This window comes from Mirounga leonina, unplaced genomic scaffold (genome assembly GCF_011800145.1).
Source record: "Mirounga leonina isolate KUSES-001 unplaced genomic scaffold, KU_Mleo_1.0 Mir_128, whole genome shotgun sequence".
Classification (NCBI taxonomy): Eukaryota; Metazoa; Chordata; class Mammalia; order Carnivora; family Phocidae; genus Mirounga; species Mirounga leonina.
The window spans coordinates 1,547,845-1,571,552 of NW_023270320.1; the positions used below are offsets into that span (position 1 = coordinate 1,547,845).

General features: G+C 40.5%; 1 protein-coding gene across 7 annotated transcripts in view; it reads right to left on the minus strand.

Annotated features, from left to right (window-relative positions):
- Positions 1-23,708, minus strand: part of HGSNAT (heparan-alpha-glucosaminide N-acetyltransferase) — a 50,946-nt gene that overhangs the window by 10,506 nt on the left and 16,732 nt on the right. For 4 of the 7 annotated variants that reach the window (XM_035003903.1, XM_035003908.1, XM_035003904.1 and 1 more), the window contains exons 2-11: positions 22,270-22,385; positions 16,362-16,498; positions 15,796-15,917; positions 13,414-13,483; positions 11,375-11,444; positions 10,566-10,675; positions 8,528-8,604; positions 7,768-7,798; positions 6,078-6,238; positions 4,803-4,918 (exon numbers count right to left, since the gene is read on the minus strand). In XM_035003903.1, the coding sequence (XP_034859794.1) occupies positions 4,803-4,918; positions 6,078-6,238; positions 7,768-7,798; positions 8,528-8,604; positions 10,566-10,675; positions 11,375-11,444; positions 13,414-13,483; positions 15,796-15,917; positions 16,362-16,498; positions 22,270-22,385 (1,010 nt within the window). The other 3 variants (XM_035003905.1, XM_035003906.1, XM_035003907.1) reach the window with 3 other exon arrangements.

The window sequence follows — 23,708 nt, forward strand, 5'->3', positions numbered from 1 at the left end:
TCAACCGGTACCAAAAGATTGGCATCATTCCCTGCCTATTTTCAGACCACAATGCTTTGAAACTAGAACTCAATCACAAGAGGAAAGTCGGAAAGAACTCAAATACATGGAGGCTAAAGAGCATCCTACTGAAGAATGAATGGGTCAACCAGGAAATTAAAGAAGAATTAAAAAAATACATGGAAACCAATGAAAATGAAAACACAACTATTCAAAATCTTTGGGATGCAGCAAAGGCAGTCCTAAGAGGAAAGTATATAGCAATACAAGCCTTTCTCAAGAAACAAGAAAGGTCTCAAGTACACAACCTAACCCTACACCTAAAGGAGCTGGAGAAAGAACAGCAAATAAAGCCTAAACCCAGCAGGGGAAGAGAAATAATAAAGATCAGAGCAGAAATCAATGAAATAGAAACTAAAAGAACAGTAGAACAGATCAACGAAACTAGGAGCTGGTTCTTTGAAAGAATTAACAAGATTGATAAACCCCTGGCCAGACTTATCAAAAAGAAAAGAGAAAGGACCCAAATCAACAAAATCATGAATGAAAGAGGAGAGATCACAACCAACACCAAAGAAATACAAACAATTATAAGAACATATTATGAGCAACTCTATGCCAGCAAATTAGATAACCTGGAAGAAATGGATGCATTCCTAGAGATGTATCAACTACCAAAACTGAACCAGGAAGAAATAGAAAACCTGAACAGACCTATAACCACTAAGGAAATTGAAGCGTCATCAAAAATCTCCCAACAAAAGCCCAGGGCCAGATGGCTTCCCAGGGGAATTCTACCAAACATTTCAAGAAGAATTAATACCTATTCTTCTGGAACTGTTCCAAAAAGTAGAAATGGAAGGAAAACTTCCAAACTCATTTTATGAGGCCAGCATTACCTTGATCCCAAAACCAGACAGAGACTCCATCAAAAAGGAGAATTATAGACCAATATCCCTGATGAACACGGATGCAAAAATTCTCACCAAAATACTAGCCAATAGGATCCAACAGTACATTAAAAGGATTATTCACCACGACCAAGTGGGATTTATCCCTGGGCTGCAAGGTTGGTTCAACATCTGCAAACCAATCAATGTGATACAATACATTAACAAAAGAAAGACGAGAATCATATGATCCTCTCAATAGATGCAGAAAAAGCTTCTGACAAAGTACAGCATCCTTTCTTGATCAAAACTCTTCAGAGTATAGGCATAGAGGGTACATACCTCAATATCATAAAAGCCATCTATGAAAAACCTACAGCGAATATCATTCTCAATGGGGAAAAACTGAGAGCTTTCCCCCTAAGGTCAGGAACGCGGCAGGGATGTCCACTATCACCACTGCTATTCAACATGGTATTGGAAGTCCTAGCCACAGCAATCAAACAACAAAAAGAAATCAAAGGCATCCAAATGGGCAAAGAAGAAGTCAAACTCTCATTCTTTGCAGATGATATGATACTTTATGTGGAAAACCCAAAAGACTCCACCCCAAAACTGCTAGAACTCATACAGGAATTCAGTCAAGTGGCAGGATATAAAATCAATGCACAGAAGTCAGTGGCATTCCTATACACGAACAACAAGACAGAAGAAAGAGAAATTAAGGAGTCGATCCCATTTACAATTGCACCCAAAACCATAAGATACCTAGGAATAAATCTAACCAAAGAGGCAAAGGATCTGTACTCAGAAAATTATAAAATACTCATGAAAGAAATTGAGGAAGACACAAAGAAATGGAAAAACGTTCCATGCTCATGGACTGGAAGAACAAATATTGTAAAGATGTCAATGCTACCTAGAGCAATCTACACATTCAATGCAATCCCCATCAAAATATCATCCACTTTTTTCAAAGAAATGGAACAAATAATCCTAAAATTTGTATGGAACCAGAAAAGACCCCGCATAACCAGAGGAATGTTGAAAAAGAAAAGCAAAGCTGGCGGCATCACAATTCCGGACTTCCAGCTCTATTACAAAGCTGTCATCATCAAGACAGTATGGTACTGGCACAAAAACAGACACATAGATCAATGGAACAGAATAGAGAGCCCAGAAACGGACCCTCAACTCTATGATCAACTCATCTTTGACAAAGCAGGAAAGAATGTCCAATGGAAAAAAAGACAGTCTTTTCAACAAATGGTGTTGGGAAAATTGGATAGCCACATGCAGAAGAATGAAACTGGACCATTTCCTTACACCACACACAAAAATAGACTCCAAATGGTTGAAAGACCTAAACGTGAGACAGGAGTCCATCAAAATCCTAAAGGAGAACACAGGCAACCTCTTTGACCTCAGCCGAAGCAACTTCTTCCTAGAAACATCACCAAAGGCAAGGGAAGCAAGGGCAAAAATGAACTATTGGGACTTCATCAAGATAAAAAGCTTTTGCACAGCAAAGGAAACAGTCAACAAAACCAAAAGACAACTGACAGAATGGGAGAAGATATTTGCAAATGACATATCAGATAAAGGGCTAGTATCCAAAATCTATAAAGAACTCATCAAACTCAACACCCAAAGAACAAAGAATCCAATCAAGAAATGGGCAGAAGACATGAACAGACATTTTTCCAAAGAAGACATCCAAATGGCCAACGGACACATGAAAAAGTGCTCAATATCGCTCAGCATTAGGGAAATCCAAATCAAAACCTCAATGCGATACCACCTCACACCACTCAGAATGGCTAAAATTAACAAGTCAGGAAACGACAGATGTTGGCAGGGATGCGGAGAAAGGGGAACCCTCCTACACTGTTGGTGGGAATGCAAGCTGGTGCAGCCACTCTGGAAAACAGTATGGAGGTTCCTCAAAAAGTTGAAAATAGAGCTACCATATGATCCAGCAATTGCACTACTGGGTATTTACCCCAAAAATACAAAAGTAGGGATCCAAAAGGGTATGTGCACCCTGATGTTTATAGCAGCAATGTCCACAATAGCCAAACTGTGGAAAGAGCCAAGATGTCCATCGACAGATGAATGGATAAAGAAGAGGTGGTATATATATACAATGGAATATTATGCAGCCATCAAAAGGAATGAGATCTTGCCATTTGCAACGACGTGGATGGAACTGGACGGTATTATGTTGAGCGAAATAAGTCAAACAGAGAAAGACATGTATCATATGACCTCACTGATATGAGGAATTCTTAATCTCAGGAAACAAACTGAGGGTTGCTGGAGTGGGGGGTGGGGTGGGAGGGATGGGGGGACTGGGTGATAGACACTGGGGAGGGTATGTGCTCTGGTAAGCACTGTGAATTGTGCAAGACTATTGAATCTCAGATCTGTACCTCTGAAACAAATAATGCAATATATGTTAAGAAAAAAAAAGAAGAAGAAGGTAGCAGGAGGGGAAGAATGAAGTGGGGGAAATCGGAGGGGTAGACGAACCATGAGAGACGATGGACTCTGAAAAACAAACTGAGGGTTCTAGAGGGGAGGGGGGTGGGAGGATGGGTTAGCCTGGTGGTGGGTATTGAGGAGGGCACATTCTGCATGGAGCACTGGGTGTTATGCACAAACAATGAATCATGGAACACTTCATCTAAAACTAATGATGTAATGTATGGGGATTAACATAAGAATAAAAAATAATAAAAATAAATAAATAAAAAATAAAGCTGTCATTAAAAAAGCTAAAATACATTTTAAACACTGGGGAGGGTATGTACTATGGTGAGCGATGTGAATTGTGTAAGACTGATGAATCACAGACTTGTACCCCTGAAACAAACAATACATTATATGTTAATTAAAAAGTGCATTTTAAGAAAGGAAAACGAAATTTAAACTTTTGGAGCTGTCGTGACTGAAGGAAGGAGTACAGCCCATCTATTCTTGGTGGCCCACCCAAACCCTCACTCCACTGTGGAGGTGGGAGATGAATTCTCCACAGACCTTAGGTCCCATGTGACTAACCAAGCCCGCATTCATGTCTAGTCTCACTTCACCTCAAGAAAACCCACAGCAGAGGGTACACATACAATGACACAGTGGACAGAGCAGGTAAATGAATAATGATCCAATGCACTCCAAGGACGTATAACCAAGCCATCATTACAGGAAGAGCCAAGAAAATCTGGGGTTCAGTGATGAATCTGCTAGTTACATATACAGAAAGGAGCTAGAAAATAAATTCAGCTTTATTAATTTATTAAGGACCCCAAGTGGAAGAATTTAAACATTTCTTCCTGAGTTTTTATCTCTACTAGGGGGAAAAAAGCTTAATTCAACAGAGCAATTTATAGTAAGATAGAAAGCAATTGTGAAAGAAGTGAGGCTCTCACATACTTCCCACAAATAAGAAATATGAAATAGCCAAGGACAGCCACGGACGATACTGCCATTTTCCTCTACCCTACCTTGGCATTTTTCCTCCAAGTTGAATCTTCACAGCATCTATATAGATACTGAAACGTTTTGTGAGTTTTCTATATATCTTGTACTATAATGCCCCCAAGGATTGAACTAGCAAACTAGATGATTCTGATATTATTTAATGCCATCAAAAAGCATTTGATTACTGGACATTTAAAAATTTATTAAGAGGGGAGATCTCATGTTATGTGTTTTTTCCCCACAACAAAGAAAAGGATTGGTGTAAAGACTAAAGGAAAATAACTAATTGAAGGAAAAAAAGAATGTACTTGACTAACACAGTTAAGGAGTCTACTGAGATAAAGTACTGTGCTCAGAACTAAAGAAAGTTCTGAAAATCATACAGTGATTCCCACCCACCCCCAACCGTGTGTTTAAAAGCAGATTTCTCACCGAGGCACAACTTTCAGGGACAGGTTTAGCAAAGATGAGCTCTAACACGGCAACCACAAAGTAGGTCACCCCCAGCCTCTGGAGCACGCCAGGAATTCGCACCTTATCCCAAGACACTGCAGAAGGCACAAATTAGGTGAAGTGTTAGCCAGCATTCCTCCTCCTACCCAAGACAACATTATTGTTTTCTAAGGGGGAAACATACCTCCATTGCACTTAAGTTGCTTTCTAGGCTCTTGGAGATAGGCATAGGGGACTTGGCTCAAACTCACAGCAGGAAGTGGCCAGCTGGGACACGGGGATAAGAACACATGTGTTCCTTGGGTGTGAGATAAAGCAAGGACTACCTGGGCCCTGAAGTTTCTCTCCTGGCCCTTTGTCGTTCTGGGTACGGATTCAATCAACTCTCACATCCACCCGCAACCTGCAGAGCCAGCACAGGCCACCAATGGACTCTCCCTATCTTACAGGCTACATGGCTACATCACTGGAAGTGTGTGACCATGTAATGAACCCTACAATGTATTCTCCTGGGAGCAGTGGCCCACTTTTTTGGAGAGGCATCAAATCAACTATTATGTGACACCTTTCCTTCTGACCCCAACTGGAAGTGACCTCTACCTCCTCCTAATGCCTACTCTTAGTGCTTCTTGTCCAAGGGGACCATCTGGCTATTGTCCAGATAATTGTGTCCTGTTTTGCTAATGCCACTGGAAGCCCCTTGAGTACAGCCAACTACTGCCTTCCCTGACCCTGATGTGGGTCCCAAGCAAGGGGTGTGCGTCCTTCCCTCAGCCTTCCTAGCTCACTCACACTGCTAAAACAATAACAAAGATATTCTTTCCCAGCAACCCAGCAGCATACGGGTGATGACAAAGGTGGATTCTTGAACTACCACACAATCGCCTTATTATGAAAGTCGATGAATCCAAAGTGGCAGGAGGGCAGGGTCTAGAACCAGGTGACCTGATCTGGCTCTACTACTCTGTTGCTGCACTTAGAAGATCCACAGAAAACACTTCAATCTCTCCGGGACTCAGAGTCTTCCTTTGTACAGCAGAAGGGTCTGAGTGGTCTTAGACGCTCTTCCCAGGTCTGAAGTCCCAAGACAGTAACAATAATGCCCGAAGTTATACAAGCAGGTATACATTTTTTTAATAACTGTTCTTTTTTGCAGGTACCTGAGATGGAGGAATTATATTTCTTTTAAATTACGACATGTAGCTTCCATATTTCAACCAGAATGTATACTAATAGCGGGGGAAAAATACTTACATGGACCAAGGCAGTAATTGGGGTTCACAATGACCACTCCTATACAGATTAACAGGAAACTCCTCCATGCAATTTTCCCCAGCAATTTGAATTTTGAACATCCTCGCTGCAGTATGGAAGTCATTGATAGAAAAATTGAAGATCCCATAATAAAGACAAACCTAGAAAAAAAGACAGCTAGTAAGAGGTGGTCATTTCTAGGGTGGGTTTTTTTTTTTTGTCTATATATCATTAATATTTTATAATCTACTACATAAAAGAAGCAATACATGATTTTTCTAAAGTAGCCAATTATTGAAATAACATTGAAGGAAGAATCAGAACATAACCCTGTTGGACTATAAGGTTTGTGCACCTTCAAGTCATATCCTAGAAGGAAAATTCTTCAGGGCTGAGTGTAATTTCCAAGGACAAGTCTCTCATTTATTATTAAAGAGAAACAATGATGAAGATGCTAGAATCGAAACAACTGGACTTTCAGGAGCATGCCCTCAAAGACATGTCAATCATTTCTAAATTCACTCTTTCTCCTAAAAGAAAAATGAAAGCTAGATTCCTTTTTCTAATTTTGTCTGAGCCACATACCTCTTTTCTTCCCTTTTATTATACTAAATTAACTCTTTTTTAAAAAAAGTCAGAATAGCAATCTTTCCGATGATTGAGCGTGGGGTTAATAGAGGTGAGAGTTTGCTCTTGCTACATTCCTTGATGTCCTCTGGCTTCCTTTCTTGGGGTCACCTAATTGGATAAAAGTGTCTAGTAACAGGAACGGGAACACATTTCCTATAGGGAACCTCGTAAAGAATGTACATAAATGGGGAGCCTGGGTGGCTCAGTTGGTTAAGCATCTGCCTTCAGCTCAGGTCATGATCCCAGAGTCCTGGGATCGAGCCCCGCATCAGGTTCCCTGCTCAGCAGGGATTCTGCTTCTCCCTCTGCCTTTGCCCCTTGTTCATGCACGCTCTCCCTTCCTAATAAATAAAATCTTTAAAAAAAAAGAATGTACATAATTACCAGGTCTTCAGGCATGTAAAACTTCCTCCTCCCAAAAACCATCTCAAACAAGAACCCCAGCTCCCCCACAAAAAACCCTGAGTTCCTATTAGTGATGAAACACAAGGAACTAAAGGCATAAACCAATAGCTAGTACTACGTCCTAAAGATGGACAAAGTCACTCAAAGCATCACAGGCAAAGACACAAATCCCACATTGTACAGGAATCAGGGTCCCTTGACAAGGTGAACAAGCCACAGATGATCAGAGACAGAGTGCATTGCTCCTGTATTACTTTAAATTTTAATTTAATACTATCATTGCCCTGTTACATACTTATCAGAATCTCCTGATGCTAATATACTACATTTCTTTTAGGAAATATGATTTTTATACTTATTTTCAGGATTAGTGGGATTTAACTACATATTCAGAATTTATGATTTCCTACAAGATCCAGGATCTTGTATAGCGTATCTACAATAACAAAATGTTCCCTGTGTCATCTTTTATATGCAGGTTTTAGATAAGCCCTATACCAAGTATAAGAACTATCCAGTAACACAACTTTTGGAAGGACCTGTGAGCAACATAGGCCTGCAGCCCAGAACTCAAGGATGGTTTCAGATAAAGGCTCCAGCATCAGCTGGACACTTGGATGACCTATGGAAGAGCTGGTGGTAGACTGCAACTCACCATGGGAATACGAGGTCAGCCACTGTCAGTCCTGGAGAATAACACAAGCACAAGAGTAAGGAAAAAGACTCTAGAATGTAAGTACTTCCTAAATCTAGAATGGCTCCATTATATACTAATATATATGGAAAGTAAACTCACATAGAGAGTTCACAGGAAAACACTGTGAAAACACACAGACGCTCCCTGGGAACTCTGGAACCAGTCACCAGGCCTGAGGTATTTCCTAAGAACATGACTGGACATGGGAGAGCCAGAGTAGAAGTCTGGACAAGTCTGTTATCTTCAAGCTGTAGTATTCAAAATCCATTCTTAAACCAACTACTGAGCCAGATTCACCATTACTCAGCACCACTCAGACCAACCTGAGTTCAATGGCACCCCGAGGAGGACCATGAGTCTTAGAAGGCAGAACTCCCATGTGGCTGTAATAAAAGGCATATCTAGAATATGACAAGAATCATTTATAACTAAATTCTTAACAGCTTCTGCAGAGTCCCACAGCCCTGCAACAGAGACTTGGGCAACCATGTGCTATCACAGTGAAGCATTACAAGGCTACAGCACACGAAAGCAAGAACAAAACAAAAGGGTTAACAGCATCATCTAAAGGTCATTCTATGGGAGCAGGAGATCAGCGCTCAAAGGAAGCTGGTGGGACCTCATCTCTGAGCTCCTGACGGAATGCTGAGAGGTTCTCTTGTCCACACTTCTCTGAGGGGTCCTATGCAAGCAATACTACTTTTAGGAAATATCTTACCATTCCAACTTGAGTGTTTGAAGTACCAATATTTTCCTCCTCCATAATTAACGAAGACCATGAGGATGAGAGCTATCCTGTAAAGCAGCAAAAAGCACACTTTCAGGGCTTGCCCTTGTGACAGGGAATGGCCCAACTATAAGAGACACACACACATACTGACAGGGGCAGTCACAACACAGATACACTTAAAGAGCAGGAAACTATTATTTCTAATCACTACAATTAGGGCCCTACACAAAGCCCTTCTGTTGCCAACATTTCCAACATGATTTCTTAATTTTTTTTTTTTAACTAAGCTCCACATGGGGCTCGAACTCACCACCATGAGATCAAGACCTGAGCTGAGATCAAGAGTCGGACGCTCAACTGACTGAGCCACCCAGGTGCCCTCCAACATGATTTCTTAAGAGAAATTTACTGACACTGAACTGTGTAACTTGAAAACAAAGCAAAACATTTCCAATCACTCAATTCTGTGCTAATTACTTAGATGTTGCAAGTTAAAGAACCGTAGTATAAGGCATACAGTCATTAGAGCTAAGGGCTCAAATCATGCACCCTCAACTCTTATTAGGGCAAGACTCTTATGTTACCTCAGTCTGCTTCTCTGTAAGAGAGGGAACACGCTCACAGGGACCCCCGGGACCACTGAGGTACCTAACCAGCGCTTGGCACATTTTAGGCACTTAATAAATGTTAGTTCCTATCTATCTGCAAACATCTCATCTCCAAAAGTGGCAATGAGAATCAAAAAAAAAAAGAGGAATAGAGGCACCTGGGTGGCTCAGTTGGTTAAAAGCTTCTGACTCCTGGTTTCGGCTCAGGTCATGATCTCAGGGTTGTGGGATCGAGCCCCGCATCAGGCTCCACAGAGGGCGTGGAGCCTGTTTAAGATTCTCTCTCACCCTCTGCCCCTCTCCCCATCCCTCTCCTAAAAAAAAGAGAAAGGAATACAATAAAAAAGACTCTGAATATGCTACTATCTGATGCTAATTCTGCAGGATACTGAAGACTGAAGCCTTGAGTGTGTCATTGCAGTTATCTGTGCGGACTCTGGGGCCCAACTCCTGGAGTCAGATCCCAGCCATCCCACATAGTCCCCGGTGACCTCGGGCACATTACTTAACTCTGTGGCCCAGTCTCTTCACCTGTACAACAGGCATATTAAAAGTATATGCCTCATAGGATTGTGAAGAGATTGAATAAACTACGACAAGTAAGAACAGTGCCTGGCACAGGGTGAGAATTCAAAAATTCTTAGCAATGGTTATTATTATTGCCTGGCTTCCAATATGCACCCCAGGAGAACTCAGTGTCTGGGAGGCTGGGACAGAATTATAATTATCACTGGAGTTTTAAAGCCCTCCATGAGGGGCGCCTGGGTGGCTCAGTCAGTTAAGTGTCTGCCTTCAGCTCAGGTCATGATCCCGGAGTCCTGGGATCGAGCCCCGCATTGGGCTCCCTGCTCAGCGGGAAGCCTGCTTCTCCCTCTCCCACTACCCCTGCTTGTGTTCCTTTTCTCACTGTGTCTCTCTCTATCAAATAAATAAATAGAATCTTTAAAAAAATAAATAAAATAAAATATAACTTGCTGTAGGACTCTGGATTTGCTTCCCAGAGGGCCTGATATTCAAGCTGTTTTGCTAGCAATGGGGAAGGGCCAGGGCTGGCGCATGCTGGTGTTTCATTTGTCCGATGGGACACGATGGGACACGGTGGGGCGGGGGGGGGGGGTTGCGGATGGATGGGGAGGCCCCACCCATGTGCTGCTGCCTGCCCACATGACCTTAACTCAGCAGAATCTACCTATCAGTGGAAACTGGTTCTGGCCTCAACCCTTGATTCCTCTCTAGCAACTTTATATTTGCTATCATGACAGTTTTCAAGTAAGAGGCCACTGATTTATTTTTACAGCAAGAAGTCCTGCCTACCCTACAAAACAGAAGATATGTAAAATACCAAAAAGTGTGTTTATGTGCAAACATGTAATCCTAGACTACCTGTGCCCACAATGTCCCAAGGGAGCCCCACATACCCCCTGAACGTGTCTATGCAGCGGAGGCGCGGTGTTGCAGTGGGTGGACGCCATGCTTCCAGTTGAGCATCACCACCGATGGAGCCTGCCCTGCTTGGAGACCCCAGCTCCTTCAGAAAAATGGGGAGAGATACATGCCAGTTGATAATACTAGTGAGTTAATTTCAGTTTTCTGTTTTTTAGGGAAGAAATTAACAGACAGGAGAGCTAAAAATCATTGTCCTGAACAATCCTTTCATTTGCTTTTGTAAAGATCCCATCCAGAGGTTTAGTTTTTCACATTTGATTTTTGTGACGTCTGCTGAGCCACGCTGATGAACAACCACAAAAAACTGGTCCATAAGTGCATCTGGTACAAGAGTATAAGCAAATATGTCCATAAGTGGACATATATATGTTCATAATGAATTTATTAACAGAAGTAATATGTTTAATCACCACAGGAGGCCATCGATTTGTAGATTTCATATTGATGGCTCTATTCTTTTGTTTTTATCTTGACACTCTCTACTTAACTGGATCAATTCAACAGTGCTGCCTGCAGAGAGAAAAATGTCTCCACACCGTGCATATAATGCAACCCGAAGTTCCAACCTCACCAGGAAAGAGAAGGAGACAGTACTCTTCACCAAAGCTGAAGAGAAGGCTGCCTGCTCTTTATTAAGGATACAGAACACACGACCGACCTGGCCTTCCACAATATAAATAAGATTAATTAAACCAGATAATAAAGATTATTAAATAGGGAATTATAAATTCCAAATCTAGAAAACCACCCAGAGCACACATGATGCATTCTAATAACTCACAGAATTGATGAGGCGATCAGTTTCCCGGGAATTAATTGCTTTAGAAATCCAATTATGAAAGTCATCCAAACTGTAAATAAATAAAAAGCTCAGTTAATTCATTTTCTTTGGCAGAATTTTCAAAATGATGGCATACTGTATTGAAAGAAGATTCATTTGAAGTTCATACTCTATACAAGTCAAAGAATTAAACATTTTAAAGTGTCTTTAAGTGTGGTGGATCTTACTTCATCCACACTCTCACCCCCTGTCCCCTTGCCTGCCTTAGATTGACTATTTTAAAGAATCCCAAGCATGATATTATTTAATCCATAACTACTGCTGTTTGTAGCTCTAAAAGATAAACAGCCCCCTCTTTTTTTAACAGAACTGCAGTTCCATTATTACATTTTAAAATATTATCAATAATTCCTTAGTATCACCAAATAGCCGGTTCAATCTGTCTCGTAAGTTTTTTCTCCAGTTTAATTGTTCAAATCAGTCTCTAAACATCACCCACGTATCTAATGCATATATTCTTATTTCTTCTCTTTATTCCCCACAACTCACTCCTATTTCTACTTTATTCAGCACTGGTAACATCACCATCACATGAACAATATTAAAACGGAGACATCTAAGGAAGGGAGAAAGGAGAAAGTAAGATATTTAAACATTGAAATTTTAGAAATGCACTTAATTTTCTTGTACATGCTTGTCCTCCCAGCAAAAGGAGAGAGATCCTGTATTCTCACTACTGCCTCAGATTTTGTTCCGGTTCTGACATACCCGAACATCCTTGGACTTCCAGAGGCAAGCTGGAAAGTGCTGGGGCAAGGGACAAGGGCTCCTGCTTTGCCAGCAGAGCATCCTGCCTGCAAGGCTGCAGAGGCAGAACCTCACGCTACGAGGAGTTTCAGTTCCACAGTGGAATGAGGTAGGATTTCTTCCCTTTGCAAGAGCTCGAGATCAGCTACCAATTACTTTAGAAAGCGATGCCATAGATTCACTGATATTAAAAGGAGCCAATGAAAACACTGTAATAAACTGGAATAATATTTGCATCCTATCAAAAGACAGACAAGATAATATCTTAATTCAAACAAACTCTTCTGCTGAAATTATACTCTGCCTCTAAAAAGCAGTTGGGTTAAAAATCTGCTTCTGAGCAAGAAATAGTCCTTTTATCCTTACAGACCCTTGTATTTCTAGGATGCACAAAGGGAGAGTCAGACTGCGTCAACTCCCCAAAGCTGCTAGGTTCCCTCAAGGCGGCAGACTTAAAAGACTAGGTTTTCTTCCTTCCAGTTTGGATATGGCTCACCCATAAAATCTTGTGATCCCTCCAGACCCTAACAGGCTGAACACGTGAAAATTCCATCAATCTTACTTCTTTAAAAACATGAAAAAACTTTCCTTTGAAAGGTGATCTGCCAGGCCTGGATCTATGTGACTTTCTTTTTGTTTCCCAGTCTATTCATTCACTCTCACCAGACTCGCTGTTAACCAGGCAGAGAAAGGAGAAGGAATCCCCTCACCAAGCTGCCAGTCCCAACCAGGGAAAAGCAAGTACACGCTGAGGTCTGGAGGTCCGGCACCCCATCCTCCATCTCTGCTGCCCGATGCCCAGCTGGCAGGAGCCGGGAAGCTGGACCAGAGGGGTGGCCTCAGGGCTCAGGGCCAGACAGGAGGAGGGGTGGAAAGCAATGCACAGCTGCCTCCTGAGATCAGCCCAGGCCACTCCCACTCACTGCAAAAGCAGGCTGTGAGATCCTTCAGGAAAGAAGGACTTCTCAAGCATTTTCTTCTGTTTTCAGCCATTGGGGAGGATTGAAGGCAAAGATCCATTCGAACTAGGTGATCATTTCCCTGAAGTCAGGGACCATCTCTTATTCTACATCGATCCCTGATACCCCAGGCTGGGCCAGGCATAGTGGACCCAGTAAGTATTTATTTAATCAAAGAATAACGGTCACTGAAAGGGTCAAACCAGCCTTCCTGAATATATTTTTTCTATATTCTACTTCCCCCAATTGTGCCCTCCCCTAACATCTGCTTACCTCAACAAGAACCTCAGAAAGGATACTGCAATGATGAGTGCCACACCAACAAGGAACGCAATACACACAGCTATAAAAATCAAAAGAAAACACCGTATCACCAAAATGTCATCCTAAGCATTGAAGCTGTCACATCACTACATTTAATCTGTAAATGAAAAACGCAAACAAAACAAGTGAGGGAAAAGCTTGTATTCTTCTGCTAACTTTCCTATAAACGCTTGAGAACATTCATCATTAGGGGAGTGCTCATTTTCATCATGAAAAATATCAAACATGCACAAAAGAACAGAGATTTGCATAATAAGCCCAAGTATACCCATCACCCAGATTCTAGAATTATCAAGATACTGTCACTCTTGTTTCTTCTGTTGCTACGCTGCCTCTGTGTCTTTGCCTGAAGTATTTTTAAGCAAATCCCAGACATGTCCTTTCCTCCATCCATCTTCAGTATGTATCTCTAAATACTGAAGATGTGTCGGCATCGTGCAACCCCTGACGTTGCCCACTGAGGAGGCTTCTGGAGTCTTCTACCAAAAATGCATGCCCTCTATCTAGGTGTGAAGAAACAGCGAGCAAGTGCAAATGACAAAATAACCGGCCAGTCCTCTTCAAAAGTGTCAAGGTCATGAAAGACAATGAAAGGCTGCAGGAACCTGACAACTAATTGGGCTGTGGGATCCTGGACTGAATCCTGGACCAAAGAACTGGCCTTAGAAGGGACAATGGGAGAAATCTGAAAAACCTATACATCAGTTAATAGCACTATGTCCTGGTTTTGATCATTATATATAGGTAACTGCACTATGATTATATAGTTTAGGGGTTTAGGGGAAGCTGGAAGCTCCTTTTTTGCAATGTTTCTTATAAGTCTAAAATTATTTCAAAATTAAAAGTTTCTTTAAAATGGGTTTTATTGGGGCGCCTAAGTGGCTCAGTCGTTAAGTGTCTGCCTTTGGCTCAGGACATGATCCCAGAGTCCTGGGTTCGAGCCCCGCATCAGGCTCCCTGCTCCGTGGGGAGCCTGCTTCTCCCTCGCCCACTCCCCCTGCTTGTGTTCCTTCTCTCGCTGTGTCTCTGTCTGTCAAATAGATAAATAAAATCTTTAAAAATAAAATAAAATGGGTTTTATTATATAATCACCATGTCATTAACAACTCCTCTCTGGCTAATAGAGTCCATATTCCAATTTTTCTAGTTATTTCAAAAATGTTTTTTGTAGTTAGTGTGTTCAGATCAGGATACAAACAAGGTTCACATTTTCTATTTGCTTGTTATGTCTCTTTAATTGCATTTAGACATAAGCAACCATTGATTTGTTTGAAGCAAGTCATCTATGAGGACGTCTCATGTTCTAGATCTGTCAGTCAGCTTCCTCATGGTGTCACTAACTCGTTCTATCCTCCAAATGTTCTGCAAATGGGCAATTAGCTGTAGAGGCTTGACTAACAAAGTTCAACTTCTTTGGGCAAGAATGCTTCACAGATGGTGCTGTGTCTTTCCCACCAAAGTATTGTCTTTGTTTAGGGAAGGGGCTCTTTAAGTTTCATAAGAGACTCATTGGTTTTTGTAGATTCAATATGTTTCCATCAATTACATTCATTATTCTTTTTAATGCTTAAACTGGCCCATGTTGGCCCTTTCAGGTTGGCTTTTCCATTCTTTTGACATGACCCTATGGTCTTCAAAAGCTTCACTGTGAACAGTACTTATTAATGCCACTGGGATTTATCATCTTATCTAATGGGGAGGCTCAGACTGACAGATTTTCTTTTTCTTTTTTAAGATTTTATTTATTTATTTGAAAGCAAGAGACAGCACAAGCAGGGAGAGGGGCAGAGGGAGAGAGAGAAGCAGGCTCCCCACTGACCAGGGAGCCTGATTCAGGGCTTGATCCCAAGACCCTGGGATCATGACCTTAGCTGAAGGCAGACGCTTAACTGACTGAGCCACCCAGGCACCCCTCAGACTGACAGATATTCTTCAGTGGAGTTATTAAAGAATGAACAGTCCTTAATCTAAGGGACTTCTGGGCTGTCCCTGTAAGACCCATACAGGGAATACTATCCTAAAACAAGGAAAGATACTTGACAGTCATTTGCCCTATTTCTAGTTTCTTTCTATTGCATTAACTTTTTTTGGCTTATTTATGCTTCATAATTAATAAATAACATCTATGAGAATATGTTGATCATACAATTTTCTTATATATCACATAATTTTCTTGGTATACACCAATGACACAATCATTATAAATATACCATAACTAAATAAGATAGATAATCCAGGTTTTAAAGTACAGAGAGTGTTGCAAACAGTACTCAAAAACTAAAACCTTTAAAACACAAATTTAAAAAAAATCAACAAAGAGCATATACGTACGAAGGTTACTGTCAATTGGATTCTTGTTGACAATGATGTCACAAGTAATTTCATTGACTGCATTATGGGTGTGCTTTACCAAGAGTGAATAGTTCCCAAATTCTCCAAATTTGTATTCCAGCCTATAAAGACATGGTAAAATTAAGAAAAATGGCTAGATTAGGACATAAGGAGTTGGATTATGGTAATGTCATCAAGGCAGAGTGACAGGCATTCCTGAGGGCAGACTGGGAAAGATATAAAAAAATGGGTTTTGCTTTTTTGTTTGTTTGTTTTTTTAAGATTTTATTTATTTATTTGACAGAGAGAGACACAGCCAGAGAGGGAACACAAGCAGGGGGAGTGGGAGAGGGAGAAGCAGGCTTCCCGCTGAGCAGGGAGCCTGATGCGGGGCTTGATCCCAGGACCCTGGGATCATGACCTGAGCCGAAGGCAGATGCTTAACGACTGAGCCACCCAGGTGCCCCTAAAAAAATGTTTTGAAGGAAGGAAAAGCTAAAAATCAAATAGGGAACAACCAGACAGAAACTGCAGGCGTCAGTAGTCACATCAAAGCAGGTACAAACCTACAAACTTCTTTCTCTTCCAAGGTGTCATTAAGCTGCAGGAGCGATCCATGCTGGGTGCTCACCGCCCCCACGGCAATGCTAGGCTTCCCGGGTCTCCCACTCCAGGAAACATTTACCAGAACCTGAAACAAGCACTGTACAACAGAAACACAAGCAACTGTCAGAGGTGTCTGAAAGGCCGCTGCTTGTTGGTGCACATGAGTATCCCCCTGAACTCTTGAGATGACTTTTCCTTCATCCTTATAAAAAAACTTAAATTCCAATAACTTAGGTAAAATTTGCCTATATCACTATATGTAAATTTTTCACATAATGAACAAATAGCATATACTGTCTTGCATTCCACTGTTTTACATATTACATACAAGTAAATTTCCATGATTTCTTCAAAAGCTTCCCTGTGAACAGTACTTATTAATGCCACTGGGATTTATTATCTTATCTAATGGGGAGGCTCAGACTGACAGATTTTCTTTTTCTTTTTTAAGATTTTATTTATTTATTTGAATTTTTAATGGTTGCATTATAATCCATTAAATACTAAAATTGTGAGTATTTAGGCTGCTTTCAAAGCTTTTTTGTTTTATCTTTTTGTGTATCATTTATATAAATTATGTTTATAAAGACATCATATATATAATTATATATATAAATTATATTATATATAATACATATAATTATATATAATTTATATAAATTATCTTGTTTTCAAAGATCTACACATGATGTTCTTATTCCTTTAAATTCTTTCCCTAAAATACATTTCCAAAAATGAGGTTACTGGATAAAAAATAATCATTTTATTGGGGCGCCTGGGTGGTATAGCCTGTTAAGCGTCTAACTCTTGGTTTCCGCTCAGGTCGTAATCTCAGGGTCATGGGATCAAGCGCCGTGTTGGGCTCTGCACTCAGTGCAGTCCGCTTGGGGTTTCTCTCTCCCTCTCCCTCTAAGCTCCCCCTCAAATAAATAAATAAATCTTTTAAAAAAAATCATTTTAATGGTTCTTGTTATATGTGGCCGAAGAGTCCTCAATAAGAAAAATTACAGTACATTTGTTTCTCATTAGACTTACCAGGATTTAAAATTCATTCCTCTTTTTGTTCACATACTAAATATTTATGATATCACAGTGTTAAGATTACATTTTAAATTATCGGATTAAATAATTCAATATTTTTTTGTTATTTTATATGCCTTATGGTGTGAACCATCTCTTAGATACAAAATCCCCTTGAACATAATCTTAGAAATATGTCTTCACATATTGCAATATTAAACTTTTAACCATCTCAAATATTTCCCCATTCTAGTGCTTTCCTTTTCATCAAGTAGGCTCAATTGGTTAAGTATCTGACTCTTAATCTCAGCTCAGGTCTTGATCTCAGGGTCGTAAGTTCAAGCCCCACACTGGGCTCCACACTGGGCATGGAGCCTACTTAAAAAAAACAAAACAAAACAAAATCATCTCTTGACTCCTTTTAATTTTTCTATCATTTTCACAGGCAGGAAGTGACAGAGGCAGGATTCAAAGCAGGCACTCTGCTCTTAACCAGTCCATTCTACCACTTTCTGGACTGGTTCAGTTTACCAGTTTAATCCTTAAACCCTAATGAGCTTGACCTATCACAGTCTGATGATAGTGAATGCTTATTTCTTACCACAGTTTTGTTCTATAATTTCTACCATCAGTTTTTTTTAAAGATTTATTTATTTATTTTAGAGATAGAGAGCATGGGGAGGGACAGAGGGAAAGGAGTGAGAGAATCCACAAGCAGACTCCCAGCTGAGCAGGGAACCAGATGTGGGGCTCAATCCCAGGACCCTGAAATCATGACCTGAGCCAAAATCAAGAGTCAGGGTGGCTCAGTTGCTTATTTATTATTTTAGAGAGAGACAGAGAGCATGAGCAAGAGGGGCAGAGGAAGAGGGAGAGAGAATCTCAAGCAGGCTCCACACTGAGTGCAGAGCCTGATGCAGGGCTCTATCTCACTACCCTGAGACGGTGACCTGAGCCAAAACCAAGAGTCTCTTGCTTAATGGTCTGCACCACCCAGATGCCCCCTACCATTACTTTCTATGTATTGTAGGGGCCCATCTTAATTCTGAACCTTTTCATTTGGTGTGCTTCTGTTTTAGTATTAACATTTCATTTATTATTTATGCAAATGCTAATGCCTGACTGGCCCCCTTTATTCCCTACATATACCTCATGAAAGAACAGTATGTCTTTTTGTTTTCAATGTATTCTTTTTAAGTACAATAGTCTCATATTTTAGTATTTAATATGTTATTAGTCAATGTAGTTATGTATAAATTTCCTTTTTCCAAAATTTGAAATTATTCACAATATTTTAATACAAATGAGTCTTATTTTTATGCAAGTTAATCCATTTGTATTTGTTGCAATTTGATGCTCACCCTGAATTCCTTCCTCTACTTTTATTGTCTTCTTTGGTCATTTATATATTTTCCATAATGTATATTCTTTTTTAATAATATTTTAAAGATACAGTAATATTAATTATTATGTTTATCATACTTAGAGCAAGTCTACTTAAAAAAAATGAAATGGCCTTGTTTATTCTAATTTATGTCTGAAAATAATTAACAGTCAAAAGTAACAGATCACCTTCACAGCAATGAAAGCCCAGGATTCCTGTCTCCCACTCTCTGCTTCTCCCTTCTTCTTGCCACCTCCAGAGCCCCTGACGAATACTGTTCAGAAGGCTAAACAGCAATTTTTTTTTCTTTTTTCTTTTCTCATTTACATCTTACTTTTATTTAGTCAGTTATAATGATTACTCATAGTTAACATTACAATACTAACCTTCCTCCAATTTTGGCTCTCTTTTCAAAAGCACTTGCTGACATATTATAGGTATCTTTGGCTGTCTTGAAGTTATGAAATCGACACATTTTTTCAATGTTTATGTGTTTTTCATGTGTATGTACCTTAAGTGTTTCTACTTTAAGGAAAGAGAGATAAAGAGGAAAGGGAATTCTCAATTTAACCAGATAACTGATTTCCTTCACCTGTAAGTCCACCGTTCTCAGATATTTATTCAGTTTACAGAACACAAATTATTATAATTTGCATTCCTTTGAATGTCTGTCTCTATATTTGCTTAAAGATTTTTAAATTATCATTAATGTTCAGAATTATTAAAAGGTTATGTCTTGATAGCATTTTCTGGTTGTTTAACCTTTACAGGCTCATAAGTGTCTTTCCAGTTTCCAGGCTAAGGTCTTTTCTGCAACTGTGGAACATTTTCTACAACTACGTTTAAGTGCAAACTCTATCACTCCTTTACTCATTTTCCTAAAACATAATTATCTCCGTACTCTTTTATTTTTTTGGTAAAGATTTATTTATTTATTTGAGAGAGGGAGAAAGAGCGAACATGCATGCAGTGGGGAGGGGCAGACGGAAAGAATCTCAAGCAGACTCCCCGCTGAGCATGAAGCCCTATACGGGCCGATCTCACAACCCTGAGATCATGACCTGAGCCAAAATCAAGAGTCCGACGCTTAACCAACTGAGCCATTCAGGCGCCCACATGCTCTTTTAAATAAATTAGTAATATTTTTCCTGAACTAGTCTCATGTAGCTAATTCTTCTGTTTTTTGATTCTGTCACCAGCATCACTGTTTTGTACCAATGATTTAACTTTTTTTTATTCTAAAGATGCTTTACTTGACCTATGGCTAATACCCTGGCAATGCACTCTTTTTTCCCCCTCAACTTGTTTTTCCATAAATTTTAGGCCATTATTGTCTTTTTAGAAGACATTTTGCTCATTCTCTGAATTACCTGCAGCTTTGAAATTCAGTAATGTTGATTTTTTTTTCAGGTTTCTTTTTAAGTCCTTCTCATAGGCTGATATATCTTTTCTTTGTCTTTGCTATTTTTTAAACATTATAGATTTTCTTGGCTTCATGTTACTTTATAGAGCTCTCAATGGGCTTAATGAAATAGAGGAGGGATCACGTATTGCTTCATCACCTCTTCAGTTGGTACCCATACTGGGGATTCTTTTGTTTGCTTTTTAAAGCTATTTACAGTAAACAGGTCCCTATACAGACAGTCCCTGACTGATAGGGATTCGACTTACGGTTTTTCAGCTTTATGACCATATGAAAGCGATATGCATTCAGTAGAAATGTACTTGGAATTCTGAATTTTCATCTTTTCCTGGGCTAGATATATGCAGCAGGACCCTCCTTCATGATGGTGGATGGTAGTGGCAAGCCAAAGCTCCTAGCCAGCCATGCAATCATGAGGGTTAACAACGGACACGCCATAGGCTAGTGTAAGTATTCTGAGAGCATTTAAGGTAGGCTAGACTAAGCTATGATGTTCAGTAGGTCAGGTGTTTTAAATGCATTTTCATCTTACAGTATTTTCAATTTACAGTGGGATGTAACCCATTGAGGGACACTCTATACATTAAAATTGCTCCCGTGGGGAAGCCTGGGTGGCTCAGTTGGTTGGGCATCTGACTCTTGATTTAGGCTCAGGTCATGATCTCAGGGTTGTGAGATCAAGCCCCGCCTCTGGCTCCATACTGGGTGTGGAGCCTGCTTAAGATTCTCTGCCCCTCCCCCTATTAAAAAAAATTACATAAATAACAATTTTAAAATAAATTAATTAAATAAAAATTCCTCCTCTGAAAGCAGTACATTCAAATGCTCAATTTGGAAATAGAGAATATTTTATTTTACATAGAGTAGCCTTGTACTTAAAAAGCAACAAGGTCTAGGAGTTGTACCTTCAGTTAAAATAAATCCTTTATCAATCAGCAAGCAAAGGAGAAAAAAAAAAAGAGATGCAAAAACCAGAAACAGACTCTTAACTATAGAGAACAAACTGATGGTTACCAGAGGGCAGATGAGTTGGGGGATGGGGGAAATAGGCAATGGGGATTAAGAGTACACTTCATGAGCACTGAGTAATGTATAGAATTGTTGAATCGGGGGCGCCTGGGTGGCTCACAGTTAAGCGGCTGCCTTCGGCTCAAGTCATGATCCCAGAGTCCTGGGATCGAGCCCCGCATGGGGCTCCCTGCTCAGCGGAGAGCCTGCTTCTCCCTCTCCCTCTGCCTGCCACTCTGCCTACTTGTGCTCTATCTCTCTGTTAAGTAAATAGATGGAATCTTTAAAAAAAAAAGAAAGAATTGTTGAATCACTACATTGTACACCTGAAACTAATATTAACACTGTATGTTAACTATACTGGAATTAAAATTTAAAACTTAATAAAAATAAATACATCCTTTATCATCAGGAGGGCAGATCCCTGGAATAAGTGCCATACCTCAACCTGAGCCTGCCGGTGGTCCTCACTACCTTTGCCCTTGGAGAATACCCAGGTGTCTCACTCCTTCTTTCTCTGGTCCAGCAATGGGGTTATGCATCAGGCAGAGGAGTAAAATAAAACATTGCTTTCACTCATCACCAAGAACTGAGTTTTTAAAAGATGGGGAGGGGAAAATGTAAGAGACTGATGTTGCTCACTGCTAGGTATTCTCCCTGATTATGTCTTCTGATTCTTTCTACAGCCTATTTGTTTCCTTACCTATAAAACTGAAGTGAGGGCGCCTGGGTGGCTCAGTTGGTTAAGCGACTGCCTTCGGCTCAGGTCATGATCCTGGAGTCACAGGATCGAGTCCCGCATCAGGCTCCCTGCTCGGCAGGGAGTCTGCTTCTCCCTCTGACCCTCCTCCCTCTCATGCTCTCTGTCTCTCATTCTCTCTCTCAAATAAATAAATAAAATCTTTAAAAAAAATAAAAAAATAAAAAATAAAACTGAAGTGAACATGTGAAGGGCTTCAGGTATGAGAGCATTAAGGATCATTTCAAACAGCCCCAAAGCAAACAAAATTGTGAGCATGAACATAATACCTACGTGATAGCAGCATTCGGAATTCCAGAAGACAGTCAGGTTTGTTCCATGTAGTTCATTGTGGATGAGCAGCAAAGCCTGGTCCATCTTCAGGTCTACATGCTTTTTTTTATCTAAGTCTGGTAAGAATTAGGAAAAAAAAGTTTTTAAACAACAGACAAAGCATCTGGAAGACACGTTAGAGACAAAGAGCACCTGTCTGAACAATGGTCTCACAGGCGTGCTTCTCAAAGGCCTGCACTCAGGGGCTCTGCGGCCTCTCGTCCCTTACCACAAGACTGCACGGCCATGCACACGTGCGCACGCACACACACACGTGCCCTTTTGCACACATGCCTCTACCACAGACAAGGATTCAGTTAACACCATTCACACCCTGTGTGTAAACGGACCATTTGGGAGTTTATGTTCATCACATTCTAAAGTGTGAGGGGCACTGAATTTACTAGTTTCACATATCTTCTATTTGACAATATGCCAATCTCATGAGCTGGTATTTTCTCCATTTTGCAGATGAAGAAATTAAGACTCAAAAGGATTTGATCATTGTGCACGGCCAGAGTTCTGTGAAATCACTGTGTGTACCCAGTTTGTGTGGGTCCAAAGCCTGAACTTCCCTGGACCATGTTACTCCATTCTGAGTGTGGCTCAGGAGATGCCAGGATGCCCGGTCAGCAGGGCTCTACAGGGATTTGCACACCCTTTAAAGTTGAGAAGCTCTGTCTTATATCACTTGGGCTTGACTTCTGAATCTCCTTCTGGTTTCCACAGCAGATTTCAAGTAAGAAGAGACGATGAGCTTCAGTCTGAAGGGAGAAAGACCTGCTGCTTTGTATTCCCTAGGCTTAGAGCTCACCACTTTACTAGATGCTCTTTTGATGACCTGAAGACCACGACCGTGAACATTCTAAATTTCACCTGTTGACTTGGTAGGCAAACAAAGAGAACTACTATTGGGTAAAGTGAAAGCAAAATATTTCATTTAGACCAACATCCCCATTTATATTATTATATGAAAGAGAAATTAATTTGCCCTCTAGCTTCCAGGCCAGAAAAGAGAAAGAGAGAGAGGGAAAGAGAAACTATTTAATAACACAATGAGACAGGTAATAATCTAGGCTCTTTTTTTTTAAGAGGGAGAAGCAGATTCCTCACTGAGCAGGGAGCCCGACGCAGGGCTCAATCCCAGGATGCTGGGATCATGACCTGAGCTGAAGGCAGACGTTTAACCGACTCAGCCACCTAGGCGCCCCTAATCTAGCCTCTTTTATTTTGTAATATGAAAGCTTCCTTCAGGGCTCCCTGGAAACTCATGTGAACAGTTAATTGGTTAATTCGGAAAATTCTTCTCCGTGGCCAGTCTAAATTCCTCATTTTATTTTATTTAAAGATTTTATTTATTCATTTGAAATAGAGAGAGAGAGCATGAGCAGGGAGAGAGG